The sequence below is a fragment of the Aythya marila genome (genome assembly GCF_965140915.1).
Source record: "Aythya marila genome assembly, chromosome: 3".
Classification (NCBI taxonomy): domain Eukaryota; kingdom Metazoa; phylum Chordata; class Aves; order Anseriformes; family Anatidae; genus Aythya; species Aythya marila.
Genome location: NC_139044.1, coordinates 12,087,678 through 12,105,022, shown reverse-complemented (window position 1 = coordinate 12,105,022; position 17,345 = coordinate 12,087,678). Strand labels below are relative to the sequence as shown.

The 17,345-nt window shown below is 41.3% G+C and overlaps 1 protein-coding gene across 6 annotated transcripts in view; it reads right to left on the bottom strand.

Annotated features, from left to right (window-relative positions):
* GPCPD1 (glycerophosphocholine phosphodiesterase 1) overlaps positions 1-17,035 on the bottom strand; it is a 44,081-nt gene extending 27,046 nt beyond the window's left edge. For 2 of the 6 annotated variants that reach the window (XM_082757925.1, XM_082757929.1), the window contains exons 1-4: positions 16,849-17,035; positions 9,243-9,328; positions 3,558-3,642; positions 2,241-2,325 (exon numbers count right to left, since the gene is read on the bottom strand). In XM_082757925.1, coding sequence (XP_082614051.1) covers positions 2,241-2,325; positions 3,558-3,642; positions 9,243-9,291 — 219 coding nt within the window. In that variant the 5' untranslated portion in view covers positions 9,292-9,328; positions 16,849-17,035. Of the gene's footprint in view, positions 1-2,240; positions 2,326-3,557; positions 3,643-9,242; positions 9,329-12,656; positions 12,679-15,480; positions 15,545-16,398; positions 16,418-16,848 lie in introns of those variants that run through there. The other 4 variants (XM_082757926.1, XM_082757928.1, XM_082757927.1 and 1 more) reach the window with 4 other exon arrangements.
* Between the last annotated feature and the right edge of the window lie 310 nt (positions 17,036-17,345).

The following is a 17,345-nucleotide window of genomic DNA, read 5'->3' as shown; positions in this document are numbered from 1 at the left end:
ACTTGGCCAACATGCACCCATGCTGATGTGATCATCTCAAGCACCTTCAAAGATGCAGTTGTTTCAGAAAGGAAGGATATGATAACTTAAAACAGATCTATCTTCAACATTGCTTAATCAATTATGTCGTGTAAAATTGACATATGCAGACTTCAACACGTATTTAAGTCTACACATAGTTAAGTTATCCAACTACAGACCATGACATATAGAATTGCACTAACAAAATGTTAGCAGTGTTTGAAGGATCATATATTGCAAGCCTATCCAATTTAGAAGATAAATCACATGCAATTCAAACACATTTATTGAAATAAAAATATTGAGAATTTAATTTAGAAGGATCTTATCCTTAACAGGGTTGTTAATGCTGAAGTCCTCCACAGACTCATTTGCATTCTAGGGTATATTACATGCCTGTTAGAATGAAGAGACCCTGCTTTTTCTTTGTTCTTCAAAAAAATTACAGAAAGGAAAACACTGAGGGCAAAGACCCCAACTACAAAATAATGTATTTTATGATAAAAGGTTCTGTGGTACTGGATACTTAACAGGTACAGGTTAGAGACTGCTAAGCAGATAACCATGTACCCTGGCAATTCACATACTTGGTTTTGTAGGGTGGTTTTTTTTTTTTTTTAATTATTTTTTTTAAATATAGGAGCTCTTTATGCTGTTATTCCATAAAATTTATACTTACCTTGGCAGACTCTGCATCACACGGTACATAAAGCGTGCACGATACAGAGCACCTACTTAAAGAAACACACTCACCAATACATATTGTGAACTTATTCAACTGTTAAAACAGAAACTGTGTTGTCCGTGAGCACTTTTTCTGCAATCTGTTCTAAGTGTGGTTATCCTAAGGCGGTATTGCTTACATTTTAAGCCTATAGGCATTTGTGAGAAAGATGAGTCCGATCAATCTACTAGGCCATAAAATCTGACCTACTTTTGGCCTCAAAAAAAAAAAAAAAAAAAAAAAAGCCACCAAAAAACAAACCAAAAACTATTATTGGCCTTCCTTTCTTTTACCTCAAAGTAACAACGCAAGTATCAGTTTCAGATTAGACTGTTTCACTTGCCATAATAAAAAGCAGAACAGTTTCAAGTTCCATTTCAATTAGTATCCTTCACTGAGAATTTTCATGACACCTCCATTAACACTTCAGTGAAAGAAGGCTGAGTTCAACTGACAAAAGCTTCCAAGCTCTTCAATAATTTAAAATATTAATATATATATATATATATATAGACCAGCTTATTCCACAACTCCTCTGCATGTTTAGCTGTAGCCTTCATAATCCCTATTTCAAAGAAGAACTAAAGCCCAAGGTAAATAGCTACAGGATATTAATAGAGTAAGCAAGACAGCAAAGATAACTTTAAACGGATTACTTCTTACAGCTATTATGTGTTATCAAGAAAAACAGCTGAAGAGTAGCTGCTTAGTTTCCAAATTAGTCTTGACTTTTTTATTTTTCTGTGTGCAATTTCATCCCTAGTCTGAAAAAGAAAGAGCTTCCTCCCCCATCCTAGTATGACTTCTACAGACCAGTATACTGCCAAATATATTCAACTCTCATGCAACTTTTACATCAATACCTGCAAAAACAAACAAACAAAAAAAAAGCACATCTCTGCCTCTTCAGTCAGGTCATGCAAATAGGTGTATACAAACCTAGAGAAAACACCAGGCTGTCCCATTCCTTGTTTCATCTTCACTCGAAGAAATTAACATGTATTAATTATGCAGCACAAAGGCTAGATAATACTTCTCATATTTTACCCAAGTATCTTCAGCAGTTTTAAAACTGTAGTAGATTAGGCAAATTTAAATAAAGCTGTTCACATTAAGCGTTTTTCCTCCTACTACCTCTTGCATCCATGCTGAAGATCCTTGCCCTACTTAAGTCTTCATTTAAGTAAGTTATCGTAGCCCTATTATACTTAATAAAAAATTCTCCATACTGCTTAAGCTTTATAATAGTCTCAGGCATTTCAACACCCTTGGAATTCAATATCCAAAGCACTAACAAGGGTAAAAGACAAAAGACATTTTAACCAAAATAACTTAAGTTAACTGTATACGGTCACATATCTCCAGAAGTGAATTGTCATTTCCACAAGCATATGTTGCAATTAAGATTTCATTCTAAAAACCTCAAGATTAACTCAGAAAATCCTTTTTATTTCAAATCACAGAAGATGAGCCAACTTAAAAAAGTTGTACGTACCTTAGGTTCTAAGAAGTACCCTTTAAAATACCGATATTTAACAGGAACACCTCTAACAAGCTCTACAGTAGCTTTCCATAATTCACTGTGGAAAGAGAACAATTTCAAGAATTTCATCTCAAGTTTTCTGAAGTTTTATCCAAAGTTCTAAATACTATTTTAGCTTAACAGCTCTACTGTCATCTAAAAATACAAACAATACAACTGATTTATTCATAGAGACACAAACCACATTTGCTTGGATTATCATTTTCCTATCTGAGTACATTTGTTTTTTCTCACTTTGTTGCTTTCCTTTTTCTTTTTTTTTTTCCTTAAGTCAGTACAATAATTTATCATAGAAATATAAGCATAATGGTTAAACAAATACTTTGGCATTGTTTGCAACTTTGATGACAAAACTGAGTTTGCACCATGGTGTTCAAAACAGTAGGTGAGGCTCAACACGTTTTACAGGTTACTTCATATTATGATTTAGTATCAAACTGAATTGGTTTAGCCATTCTGCGTCAATGCTTCAGCCATTCCCTACCAATGTTGAAGTAGTGACAGAGCTGTTTGGAAAGACACAAGGGTAGCCAAGCATGCAAAAAAAGCACAATAAGTACTTCGAACAGAAACTGCACTTTCTAATCTACAGATCCGAAGAGCTCTCATCTTCCTTTAACTGGTAGGGAAAACATGCTGAAATTCAGGGATTCATGCAAGATCAGCAAGCCACTGGCAGAACTACAGATACATCCTTTGAGCCCTATTTTCTGCATCATATAGATGAATAATGATAGGTAGGGCTCAAATTTAAAAGAATACTGTATCCCTCTGCCATGTCTAGACTGTTTTTGTATACACTCATCTTCATATAGATACAAAACACTTAAGACTTTTAACAGAAGTCTTGTTTTAAAATCATCTTCTCATCTCTTTATAGGCACTCTAAGAGCTTATACAGGTTAAGAGCTAAACACTATGAACATCTCCCATAACTTCCTGTATGCTCCATTACAGGAGTGAAAGTGATCCTTAGCAGCCTCTTATTTCAAGTGTCTACAACCGTACTTCTGAACTATTCCGCAACAATGGTAGAAACATCATTCATAACTTGAAAACATACTCAAATTGAACATTACCTTAGACGCATTCCTAAGCATCAAAGCGTTCAAGGGCGACACAAGAAATTCTGGAGAGTTTTACTAATAGCACATATAGCCTAATAATTTAGGAACTATGAGCCAGAACAAGTTTGTTGCCGCAGAACTGCAGTTACTTCTAAGGAAAAACAAACTAACAAAAAAACCCCACCACAACAAAAAATCTTACCAATCATCGGTTTGGAGGACTACTGCAGCTTGTGGATTCCAGTTTCCCAAAGCACTGCAGCTCCCACATATTGCAAATACTTCTCCTAATAAAAAAAGAACAAACAGGAAAAAAAAAGACTTAATTACTCAAGCCTATATGGAATTACTAAATGCAGTCTACATGGTCAAACCTTCAAATAATTTTAACACATACACAGTGTCACCCATCCAAACTCCCTCTTTTTGGTTGAAAAAGGTATTTTTCCCCACCTAAAATTAAAACAGTGTTGTGTTTTCCAAAGATGTCTCTGAGAGAGGCATTAGTAACAAGCCAAACCCCTAAAAGGGTTGGCTTCCAAATCCTCCTAGTTATGTTGTTTGGAAACAAACAAACAAACAAACAAACAACTTGGAAACAGAAGGCAAATTTTTAATGTAAAATTCTTATTGTCAATATAAAACATTTTTTTCATATGTGGGTGTGTAAGTCCATACACAAGTACTAATGTACAAGTCAAAAAAAGTAATTTTCTAAGATTCACATAAATAACCTAGAAGCACAGGCAAAATAGGAGGCTGATAGCATAATTCCCACAAGAACATTCAGCTTCATTCGTGTGAGAAATAAAATCAACTTAGCTGCTACGCTTTCATTTTTTAACTGGAAGTGAAAATGTACGGTTGTCACACAAAAAGCATTGCGTACTGTCTACCATAATGCATGCACACAGTAAAAACAAAAAACAGTATCACAGAAATACTTAACTCTGGGAAACGCAAGAGTTGAAGTTAACACTGCAATTTATCCTTGCTTTTCAACATAAAACCAACATACAATTAAAACAACAACAATAAATACAATTGGAAAGGCAAAATTAGTATTTTGCTTTCCACAGTAATTCAACAATATTTTTAGAAGCAATAAAAAGAATCTATTATGGGAGGAGGAAGTATGAAGCTGTTATGCTTATTCATAATCTGCTTAACCTTTTAGTCTTTCCATGCAAAATAGAAGAACTACCACAGTGCTAGAGCCACTTCTCAAAAAAAAATGTATTAACAAGAATATGTACTGAAATGAACTTCATTATCTAAATGGCATGTATAAATGTGACATTTCAAACAAAGAAACCCTTACACCACAACAGGCATGAGAACATTCAGCTGAAGTTAAAGTAATCTCTTCAGGTTATTTTAAGGTTAGGGGTGGTGGTGCCTGATGAACAGAAACAGCAGGGATCAAATTGATAGCTGAAAAGTCTTGGAGAAACAAATATCAGTCTTGACAAAAGCATGACGCAAACATCTGATGGTGATTTCCTGTTTTCATACTGGGAAAGCAGTAGTAAAGTGCTGGGGGTACAATAATCTCAATCTTAAAATACAAAGTGCAAGATGTAGGTTACATAGACACTACCTTTTACTATGCTAAATATCACAGCTGGTACTTCAAAACTGAAATCTGAAGTAAGACCTTTGAGGATGTACTTATGCCTCTAGAAGAGAGTCCATCCTTTCCAGGTATACAGGTTCACCTAATAAAAGACACCACCATATTTTTTATAAAAGAGCACTGCAGACATGCAAATGTGAGGAATTAAGATTAATAGATTAATTCCTTCTTTTTAAACAAAAAAATAATAATAATTTTAAACCTAAACTATTTTTTCCCCCCAACTAAAAATCTTGTCTTCCAACTCATTAAAAAAATCCAGGCTTTTGCATGCTTGCTTTAAGTATACAAAAGCTGATTTTTTTTTTGTGTGTGCAGTATGAATACATTTATTGTGCAAGTTACTGCACACAACTGCCAGTCAGGTGTTTTACTCTTTCCACCCCACTGGGGCACATGACTGTTTGTTTTTTGCAGGGGAAGGTGAAGGAGGAAGGGAAAACCACTTAAATACCACGCATCTGCTGACTGAAGATATTAAACAGGAGTGAGAATTTTTTTAATATTCCTTAGAAATGGCAGCATTTAGTTCATCTTTGTGTAAATGCTAGGCAATCCCTGAAGAGCAATCTAAAAAAACCATCCACCACCACCAAACAAACAAAAGAGTGTGACCGTACGGTGAAGACTTATCACTCCGCAAGGTACAACACACAAGAGTCAACATTTGAACAGGATGCACAGTCACTCCTAAACTCGCTTCACATCACATGGTTGAATTGGGATTTGTGAAATGCTGTTTGCGGAAAAGCACAAGAAAAATGCATATAGGGGAACTGTCTTCCCCAAGGCAATTCTAAACTCAGTAGGCTTGTTTTTGTTTATTTTTCTCTTAGCTCATCTTCAACCCCCTAACCATCTGTTGGTACAGCGCTGTGCCCTGATGAAGACCTACACAAGTCACAGTCAGTAACCAGTGACAATTTTCCTTCCGCTAGGATGAGACAAAAACAAAGTGCTCCGTGTCATGAGTTTATGCCAGCGTGTAGGCTTCACTGCCAGTGTTAACTCCAGAAGTAGTCTGGCTAGAGGGAGCGAGTCAAACCATCATTCCTCTGCTGCCCTTCCACCCTGTAGCTGGAACCACTGACATCAACAGGAAATGCGAGTGATGAGGACACAACACCTGAGCATCCAAGGTGAGGACTCACTCCTGTCTCACCAACTCCTCGCCAAGGTGATCTGACAGACTCAGTGTGGTGTTTTAAATAATTGTTGCCATTCATAGAACTGCTAACAGCTCTAGAAAACCAAAGCTGCTTCTCTCCTTCTCTCCTTTCATGAGGCTGCATCTCAACACCCTCCTCCCTGGTCAAAACCAAGCACATCAACACTGTCATAAGCAGAAGCAACCTCTTGTCACCTCTTAATGCTATCCAAATGGCATCTCCAAGCAATTCTTTGTAACCAGCCACTGGAGCAGGATCTACATCTTCCTGATGCTATTTGTTGTTGCAGATCTCATCAGTAAAAGGAAGTTACGTACCCAAAGACAACTTGGCTAGTGACAGCACCATCACAACAGTGGAAACACTGCAAACAGGGCAAAGAGAGCATGACTTGCAACACTGCACTGGTTAGCTACACTAATGATTTATAGCCTCATAGGACCTGGAGTTCTATTCATTTTTTATTTTGAAGTTTTCTCCAAAATGCTATAAAAACATTGCTCCTTACCAAAGGCTCCATGTCCATATTGTCTGTCAAAGTTCAGTTCCCAAACTCTCAACACAGAAGTCTAACATAGCACAGATGTCAAAGCTTTTCTTATGTTTTTATCCCTTCTTTCCCCCACAAACCACAACCGTTATGCCAGCTGGTATTGGTCTGTAACAGGAATTTTGCCAATCTGTACATAATTTCACATTTAGCTGCTACTGTTAGCTACCATTTTGTTGTTATTAGCTTCCTTCGGAGTTCCTAAAGATGATGGTCAAAGCAATAAGCACAATGGAATACCGCTACATCTTGGTGTTACAAATGATCTGACAATTTGTATTCCTCAGTTAGATAACAGAAGTGATTTTACACACTTTTGCCACATAGCTTTGATAAACAAGTTATATTTTTAGCAGTAAGTATTACATCAGGCTGGCTACAGAAACAAAGCTTACACAATCCTGTTCTTTGAGCACATATAACACTAATAACATTTAAATTAATTTGATGCTGAAGGTCAAGATTTCAGTGTGTTAATTTCAACAGATACATGGGTAAAAAGGGAGGTATACACGGGAGCTACCGAATGGAGAAACCTGCTCTGAAGAGCTGAGAAAGGAGCATTTTTTTAATCCTAAACCCACTTTTTGTCATATTCAAACAGGGACCACAGGATGTTTCAATTCTTAACCACTGGAGGATACCTGCATGATTGCTGCACTGTCTTTTAGATGCTTACGACGAAACATTTTTGACTGAAGTATTTCATTAATTGGATTGAATTCACTCATCACTTGTCTCAAGAAATTAACGTTTCTACCTGTTTTAACAAAAGAAGATGGAAATTTTATGCTATGCTTAACCTTGCGTTTGATGAAAGATACGGGGAAATGCTACTTAAAGCCTTAAGAATAGTAACTGAAAAGGAACAAAGAACCACTTCTGAAACATGCTCCAAAGCCAGAAGCAACAAACTCCTCAGCCAAGCAGCATGTTTTTTCTTCTCCACTCCACTAGTTAATCCTCACTCATCAGCTCATGGAGCCATTGCTGGACTTCTTCAGAATCCATGAATATTTTGCACGTTAAGGAATCTCCTTGCCACGATAGCTGGAGATGAATGAAATTTTATTGCTTCATATTATTTATGTGATGCTGAATTGTCGTCTTCAAAACCAAGAAGGTTTCTTTTTAAGACCCAAGTTATGAATTAGACAGATATAATACCACCACTGGTGGCTCAGAGACCTTGCAGTCTCTACAGAGTATTGTGTGTGGATAATGACTTACTGTTGTTGTAGTGTGCATTTTAAGTAACTTCTTCTATGCCTTACATTCTGATATGACTTCTAGTTGCCAGATTACAATAGTTAAAATCAGCAAAATATGGAACATCAAGAGGATGTAACAGAAGTAGGCAGGCTGGTGATGCAAGGGAAGACCTGATGTGAGGTTGATAAATGCAAGGCAATACAACAGGCAGAACAATCTGAGCTATTTACACATCTCAGAAGATTGTGAAATTACTTCACCCATGCAGAAATAATTTTTCCTCATGGTAACATAAAGCAAAGAGTGACAATATGTTAATGCACATATAACAAACACTCATAAAAAATGAAATATTTTAATTCCCCTATGCAAGTCAGGAACGCTCTGGGTTACTCCAGCATTCATTCCCCGTTTCTAAAGAGCATAGTTGAAACAGAAAACAGAGGAAAACTAAAGAACTAGTATAAAATATTTCTGTACACCAAAGGACTAAAACATTTCTGAACTCAGACTGGTGTTCAGCAACGTAAATACAATGGAGGTTAAAGGGTTTTATAAGCTGAACAGTAAATAAAATAGCAAACTTGATGCTTTTCCGAAAGTCAGGAAAACTCACTGAAAACAAAGTAATTGTGAATAGTTATTCTGTGTATTAAACATGGATTTGCTTAGCAGAACTTCCTATGACAGGTTGCTATTGAAACATTAAGCTCATCAATTTATTTCTAATGGGCATTTACAGAAATGAAAATCTGTGATAGCATTAGGCAAAAATACACTATCACTGTCAGAATCCCATGATGCAGGGTAACAGCTATATGAAAAGGAATCATGACCAAGTGACACTGTTCTTATCACCTGAGGAATTACTTATTTCTATCTGATGCATTTCCAAACAATAGTGAATTAGGCCTCATGTTCTTTCTGTCACCAACTCCCAGTAGAGATCGTATCTTACTACAAAGAATTTTCAACAGGGACACAAAGAAAAGAAAAAACAGAACAAACATGTCCATGCATGCCTATTACAGTCCAGAATGTAAATACTCCCTCTCATTGAATAAGAAGCCAGTAGAGAAGACTCATTTTAAAGCAGTCAATTATTTCAGTGAGCAAGAAAACAGGTAGCACACTGTGTGGATTTCTATGTCAAATTTTTTCCTAATGTATTTTACAGTGACTTATTTTGATAATTGAACTGATGTGTTCCTTTACCACTGGAAAAAAAAAAACAACAACAGGTAAGACAACTTTTGAACATTTTTCTAATCAGTTTTCTTCTAGTTCTACCATACAAGAAGAAAAGCTCAATTTGGTTACCTGGTGCTGATGGTCCTCTTACTTCAAAAGTGACTTGAGATGAGGTCATATTTGCAGAACTTTTGTCTTAGGAAAGCTGAAATCTCCTATAGTGGGGGAAAAAAAACAGAACAACTACATTTCAGGAATGATACATAACTTCTTTTGCTGTCCTAAGGAAGAAGAAACATGAATCTCAACCACTTATATGGAAGCAAGCCGACTAGTGGCATTGCTGTTTGAGTGAGCAGCAAAAATAGCAAGCTCTTTAAAATCAGCAGCAGCCACAGAAAATAGCATCCAGCTGCAGAAAACACTCTTGCAACACTGGAACAAGAAAGAGACAACTGAAAAACATAACATATGCAACTATCCACATTACGCAGCATTCATCAGTTTTGGGACTCTTTTTTTTTAATTATTATTATTTTATTAAAAAAAAAAACACCTCTGTTATGACTAACTTTGGTCCCAAAATTTTACTGTAAGACCTTTAAAATGGGCTTTGGCAGCCCCTAACTTATGTCTCCCTGTGTTATTCTTCAGCATCCTCCTGAAGACAACACATGAAAAGTTTTGCAGATGAGCACTATTACGTGGAAGGAAAAAGGGGAAGAATCCATGACAGATAACAGCTCTCTGCTGTCACAGGCAAAGGACTGCCCATCATCACCTTGGGCTCCGTGCTCCTACCAAGGCTTCCAGCCTTTCACCTGGAACAGCAGCAAGCAGAAACACCAAGCAACCTTATCTTGAAGTCGCCAGAGCAGGAAGGGACTGCTAGTAAACTCTGTAGCCAGGGCAGTTGTTAGAGGACTGACCCCGCCTCAATTTTTTACCCTCCTCCAATGCACAATAATTTCATCAGAAAAAAAAGCCACCAGGATCCCACCCCATTAACAAAAAATATGCTTTTAGATTTTTTATGAAGGTAGTAGTCCTACCGAAGTCTGGGTATTTCTAGGCTAACTGTAATCACCCAAGTACATTCCTCTCGATACAGGTTGCAGAACAGTCAGTCATACTAATTATATGCAGGATTAACTCTGCAATGCTCTCAACTAATCCATCTCTTTATAGCACTGTTGGTTTGTTTTCCTCCCTTTCATCCAAGCGAGCAGAATGTTTACATTAGTATTATTTTTGAACAGGACAAAAGCAGGACAAATTCAGCACTAGCTCTACTGCAAGCCTTGCCTTCAAAGGGCACAGTGTAGAGCAACAGGAGTTAAAAAAAGCCCTGAAAACACAAAAAGCTGAAGAAAGTCAGCTGGTAGGAAAACATAGGGAAAATACTCATAATCCTCACTGATCCCAAATAATCACAAAGTTAGCTGTGGTCTGAAGCTTGAATATCTACAGTTTTCCCTGCAGATCTTCTACACTTCTAATCCTTTTTTCATTATTGCCACCCCTATGTTCTTTTTTTCTCCTCCCTTATTTCTCTCATGCCATGTCAAGGGAGATAACTCTTCAGAGACAAAAGGAGAGAAAAAAACAGTAGCAATATAGGTATTTCTGGTCACATATCCTCATTCCACATGTAAGCTTCAACAGTAACACTGCTGTCAACAAAAACAAAACAAAACACAAAACCAAAAACAAAGTACTGATGCTAGAAATAAATACAGCTAATAAACAGAAATTCCAGAAAGGGCTCACATCTTTTACAAACTTTGTTGTGTTGTTGTCATTAGGCAGTCTGTACGTTAGCAGGGACACACTCTAGTATTTGTTTAGCAGCTATTTATAGACACGGGAAGGTTAAAATGCAGCACAGTTCAGTGCCAAAAATAAAAGTACAGTTTCGAAACTGATTCAATATGACACCAAAACTTCACTTTGAAGCAGAAAATACAAATGACTGGTGTGTATTTGTAATGACACCCAACAGCTCACGGCCCTGGCTGGGTTTGCTGATTGTTTTTGCTTGGACAGCCTTTAACTGGGAAGGCAGAAGAGCCAAAAGAGGCAGAAGTGACTTGGGAAAGGCTACAAAGCAGGTAGGTAGCAGCTGAAGCCTGAACCCAGTTCCCCAAAGCAAGAACAGATTTTCACCATGTAAAAAAAAAAAAAAATCCATTACCAAAGGCTCATGCAACACGACAAAATTAACCTCGATGAAAAACAGCATGGCTACCCTACTCCAAATTAACTACCTACCCATCCATTCCTAGAGAAAATCTGAAACCCTGTCATTAAATCTATAAGGCCTTTTTCACTTCATGCTGCAAATGTTCTGTGTACCTACTTGTGGGAGGTAGCCCACACTGGTGGGCTTTTCTAAACTGACTGACAAAGAACATTACTTTTCTCTGCAACAGTAGCTAACTGTAAGGAAATTTAGTAAACTCACACTGAGAAGTCTTCAAAATTCTGCTCAGAAAATTTACAACAGGAAAAGGAAAATTCTAGTTCACACCACTAAACTCAGGCATGATTTCTAGCAGTCCGGCAGGTACAGGTATGGTACTGACATTCGTGTTCAGGTCTAAAGCACTACCTCATTTTAAATAAGTATCTTCTCTAGCAGATCAGTCTGTGCAAGTATACAGTAAAGAAGAAATAATGTCTGTCCACTCAGTAACTCTATTTCAGCAGAGATCTTTTTGTTCATAAATCAAATCTTTGTTGTGTATCATCATGCACCTACAAACTGTTCTGTACTTTAACGTGATACAAAAATGCTCTATCTAGTTTCTAAAAAGCACAGAGGTTTAACTGTCCTGGTCCTGACTGCGCCTGAGAAGACAAAGGTTAATTCCCAGAAGGAAACCCTAGACTGAACATTAAAAGCCTCTGACCAGTAGGTGTCAGCCGATGTTCTAAACTATGTTCCCTCAGGCTTACAGAACCTCACTCACCTTTGGTGAGGCAGAATAACAAAATCCTCTACTCCCCACACCTGTACAGACGGACTGCTGGGGAGAACAGAGCTCAGCAGTCATTACTGACTGCCCAGGGGAAGTGCAGTCTCTTAGAACAGCTTTGGGAAAAAGTGTTATACATTTCCTAATCAGCAAAGATAAAACAAATTCAGTTGAGCAGATTTATCAACTTGTGCGACCGTTTTTAAACAGCCTCTGGATTCAAAAACTTTCCAGCTGAATTCACATCTGCCACGCTTATTTGTGACTAAACGTGTGTTTGTGCTGCAAAGAGCTGCCCCTCAGCCTGCGTCCTCCTTCCCCGCTGGGTCAGCTTTTATTGGTACTGCAACTAAAACCTTGTGCAAGCAAGCAGTGATCACTTGAATCTGACATCTCCCCATGGGATACACAAATCTTACCCAGTAAACACTCACACAACACTACCAGCACTTCACTTTGAGGAAAAAAAACAAACATTTATCTCCCTAGAGATCCTTGCTTTCCCAACAGAAACAAGTTCATTTCCCCTCCACGCCACAGCCACTCTCGCACACTCTGCCCTTACCTTTCCCAGCCTCCGGAGGCTTCCTGAGGAGACGGTGCCTGCACAGCAGCAGCGCCCTGACTGAGCCCGGAGGCAGTGCTGCGCTGCCTTCTCAAGCTGGACTCAGAACCCTGCCCATCAGCCAGCCTCGCCACAGGCTGGCAGCAAGGCTTCAGGGCAGGGGCAAGTCAGCAGCTGAGAGGGCAGGGTCACACGCAGCCTTGGCTCCCTTGCTGCAAGGCAGAGCTCTCCTCGGGAGGGGAAGCACTGTACTGCTGTTTCAAAAAGCCACTTACTTGCCTTCAGACACCCATAAGAAAAGCAACCAAGACTTTAAGCACAGTAACCTGCATGTGGAAGAAAGGAGAAACAGTTCTAATATGTCCTGTAAGCCTTTCCTTCGCTAATTTTCTCCTCCTCATTGACACCTGAAGAAGAGTGACAGGAGGCAATGTACTCCCTAAATAATAGTCTCTCCTCTCCTCATTCTAGGAAGGCACCTCCAGAAGATGCAGACAAACAGCCTTGTGTCCCTAAAGGCACTCAGAAGAAAAGACAACATTTAACACTCTCCTTCTGGCATAACACAGTCAGCTATTAACGTATGAAAATACCGTACCTTTCCTCTACAAATGAGGCAGCGAAGATTACAGAGGTCATCCTGGATGGGGAAGACCAAGATAATTTTTTTTGCTGTAGTCAAAATATACCAGAACATGGACTTGATTAATTCCAAGCCTGGAGTTAACTTGAACCTTCTGGCTCACGGGTCAGCATTTCAGGCTTATATAATAAACACCAAGTCATCTGGGACAATCCTGGAATATAATACCATAGCCTACAAACACTGAGCATGTCTTAGACTCACAGAATTACAGAATATCACAGACTTCCAAGCCCAGAGGCCTCTAAATTTTATTTTTTGTATAAACAGGCAACTTTTAGAAGTAGGTAGACAACATTTTAGGCAACTGTATTAAGACAGAACTCCATGGAACACTGACTTTATCAGCTGTGAGATGTCCATAAGGACTGCAGGGTGGTTGGCTGGGTGTGTATATATATATAGCAGGAAATATATATATATAGAATATGTATAGCAGGAAACTACAAATTGACATCTAATGGAGGTGGAAGAAAGGAGAAACAAACAGACCAACCCTCAGGAAATTCTTCATTAGCTTTCTGAAGAGGGAGAACAAAAGGAAGATTTCTGTATCAAAAATAGTAAGATTTAAAAAAAAAAAAAAAAAGATTAAAGGAAAAGCAAAATACTGCTCTTCCAGTACATGCAGCTTTGTAAACTCTGTTCTCTCTACATCACATCCATTGGACTGTGAACTAAACCAGCTTCATTTAAGCTCCTAGAAGCTGGCTGACCCAGGCTGTGAGAGATTTGGGCCCTTTGCAGTGACTTTATCCATTAAGGATAATCTGTATTTGGCAAACCAACACTGAGAAAGCCAGAGAGAAGCAGGCTTATGCTGAAAGACACTCTGGGACACCTCTTCCTCACTTGCCTCCCCAAACCCTAAGCAGCGAACTACTGGCAGAAATGTCTGACGTGAAGCCATCATCCTGAAACTCTGCCAAATAACATCACATTTAAGGATGACCCAGGCTGAGTCACGTTCCCTGGAGGTCTTCAAGAAACGTGCAGGTGTAGAACCCAGTAGCACGGTTTAGTGGTGGACTTCAGCACTATGTTAAAGGCTGGACTAAATCATCTTAGAGGTCTTCTCCAACCTGAATTATTCTATGATAACTGGCTAAGACAGAACATAATTCTTTTATTCCCCATGAGGATAAAAACAGAGCTTACTGAAGTAGCTTTTTAATGTGTTATTTTAAAAAATATATATCCAGCTATCTAAATTTATATATAGGTATTTAATGGAATTTTTCAAAGGTGTTTAGACAGAAAACTTAATTAAAATTAGCAAGCTAAGTACCTGAGTACCAGATAATCACATAATGTACTTTAATACCTTCAATCAACTGATCCTTAATATAAGAATATTTTTAACCACTGTATTACTAAATTTGCTTGGATATCTGTAGGAAAATACCAGCCAATCTGTGCGCACAAGCAGGCTCCTTCATACCGTTAGCACACATTTCATCACCAGTCCAGTGCAGACTACCGCAGTACTGCAAAAAGTAAACACATGCTCAATTATTTCAAAATATCGTTCCTCTCTTGCATACACAGATCAAAAGAGCAAGATCTGGAAGGCTGCGGGATCTTTGCTTGTATGTTTCTTGCTTTAAGCAGACATTCTCCACCTTAAAAGTACATACTGGCGAGACTTATCAGCCCCAAGCAGAGGTCCAGCTCCAGCCTGAAGCAGGGGAAAGGTGCCGCAATCCCAGCCAAGCTGTTCGACAGCTAGGAGTGTACGCGGGTAGGAGCGGGGCTGACACAGGGCACTGCAGCCCCGAACCTCTCTCCAGTGGGAAGCCTGCGTTTGAACGCTACCAGGCACTGCAGGGAAAAGAGCTGCACTGACATGCTGCCTCCCTCCAAGCTGTGCTGTGCACGGCAAGAGAAAATCCAGCACCTGTCAGAGCTGGTGCTATGCTCAGCACCACAGAAATAGGAGCCTAGCCAAAGAAAACTACTGTTTTAAGAGACATTTTAGTCTAATACTGTGAGTAAAAATGACAATCAAACAAACTGCACTACTTCAGTCTGTACTTTTAATATTTAAATGATATCTATTCAAATCTGATTAAACCAGCAGCATAAAAAACAGATTTTGCTGCTTGTTGTTGCTCCTTAGAAGGAGTCACAACATTGTAAGACACATCTTAAGTACCAAATTATCGTAACTTAATTACATACCTGGATAGCAACACCTGGGTTTTAGAGCAACGTCAGAGGACACTCCAAATTGTCAGGACAGTGTCTGGCAACCGGAGGAGAATTTTTAGAAACAGTATTACAGCATCACCTCCCTCATTCCCAGCTGAACCACCAGGCGGATCTTCCACCCCCCCCTCCCTCCCCTCACCCTGACTGCGCTGGAAAGGACAGCCACAAAGTCAGCAGCTCGCTCCTGCTGCATTGCAGCACGAGCACCGGACAGAAAACCAAACTGGCACACGAGATTCGGACACGCTGCTCTGGTCCAAAGGCAAGAATGTCACCAACGTGGCTCTGCTGGTGTTGAGAAAGAGGCAAAGCCTGAGCGCTGCTTCCAAACCCAAACAGCGTCACTTCTGTTTACAGCAATACTGAAATATCTTCAAGACGCTAATTTCAGCCTCTACTTAGGCAGCTGCTTACAAGGCCAAGCCAGCCCTGGGAATTGAACGCAAAGATCCTTCACTGGCATGCTGGGTGACCAAAACCATCTGCTTTGTTCTAAGCCACAAAAACTTGAAGGTTTGCAGCATTTCTCCGATTCCTGTGCAGGCAGCACGGACAAGCGCCTGCGTTGCCTCAGCTGTGCTACGGCAGCTTTTCACACAAAGTTGTTGAAAATGACAGGAAATGGGTTGGGGTGCCTTGGCGAGAACACCAAAACAGCCTCCGCTGGATTTATTTCTTCAGCGAAACATTCATCACGAACACGCAACTGACAAGAGCTCAACCACGCGGTTGCATATTAATAAATAAACACTAAATATTAAAAATAATAAAATAAAATAGAAAAACACTATTTTACTGCTCCCTATAGTTACCCAGAGGCTAGAGCAGACGCTGTGCGTTACGAACCGGCTCTGAGGGCGCTGCCCCTCTCCCCCCGCCCCAAATCACCTCAGCGCCAACCGCCGTCAACGGCCGCTCTCGCGCCAAGCCCGGGAAGGGGGGGGGTGGGGGGGGGGCGCCGACCGGTTCCAGCCGCCCCCGGCCGAAGCGGGCCGGGGAGGGAGGGGCGGGGCCTCGGGGAGGGGCCGTCACGTGGGGCCGCCTCGCCCCGCCCCTCTCCGGAGGCAGCCAATGATAGCCCGCGCGTGGAGGGCGGCGGGGTTTCCTCGAAAGCTCTGCGGAGGGGGCGTGGCCTCGGCGTTGGGGGCGTGGTTTGCGCGAGGGGGCGTGGCCTGGGTGAGGAAGGGGGCGTGGCCTGGCCTGAGGGTAGGGGCGGTTGCGGTGGGCAGGGGGCGCGCAGGGCGCGGCGCCTCCGCCCCCGGCCGGGCACCGCCACCGCCCGCCCCAACCGCTCCCGGTCCCCGGCCCGCTCCCGGTCCCGTCCCGTAGCGGACTGACCTGCCCCGGGCTCCGCTCCCGGCTCTCCGGCCCCTTTGTGCGGCGCCGCCCGCGCTCCCTGCCCCTCCTCCCGCCGCCCGGAGGCGCCGCCGCCGCCGCCCGGGGCCGCCTGACAGAGCGGGTGGTGGGGGGGGGGGGGGCGGGGGGGGCGCGGCGCGGCGGGCACCGGCTCCCAGCTGCCCCCGGCCGAAGCGGGCCGGGGAATGAGGGGCGGCCCCTTGTGACGTCACCGCGGCGGCGCGTCACTCGCCGGGGGCTTCGGCCCCGCCCTCTCCGCTCGCGGCGGCAAATAGGAGGCTGCGCTTCGATGGAGCGCGGAGGGGGCGTGGCCACCCTAAAGGGGCGTGGTCAACACAAAGGGGGCGTGGCCTGCATGAGGGCCGTGGTCGGCCAAGTCTACCTGTGGGTGGCCAGGTCTACCCAGAGCGTGGCCACGCGGTCCGTTGCCCTGGGGGGACCGAGGGCGGGAAGCGGCTCTGTCGCTGAGGCGAGGCGAG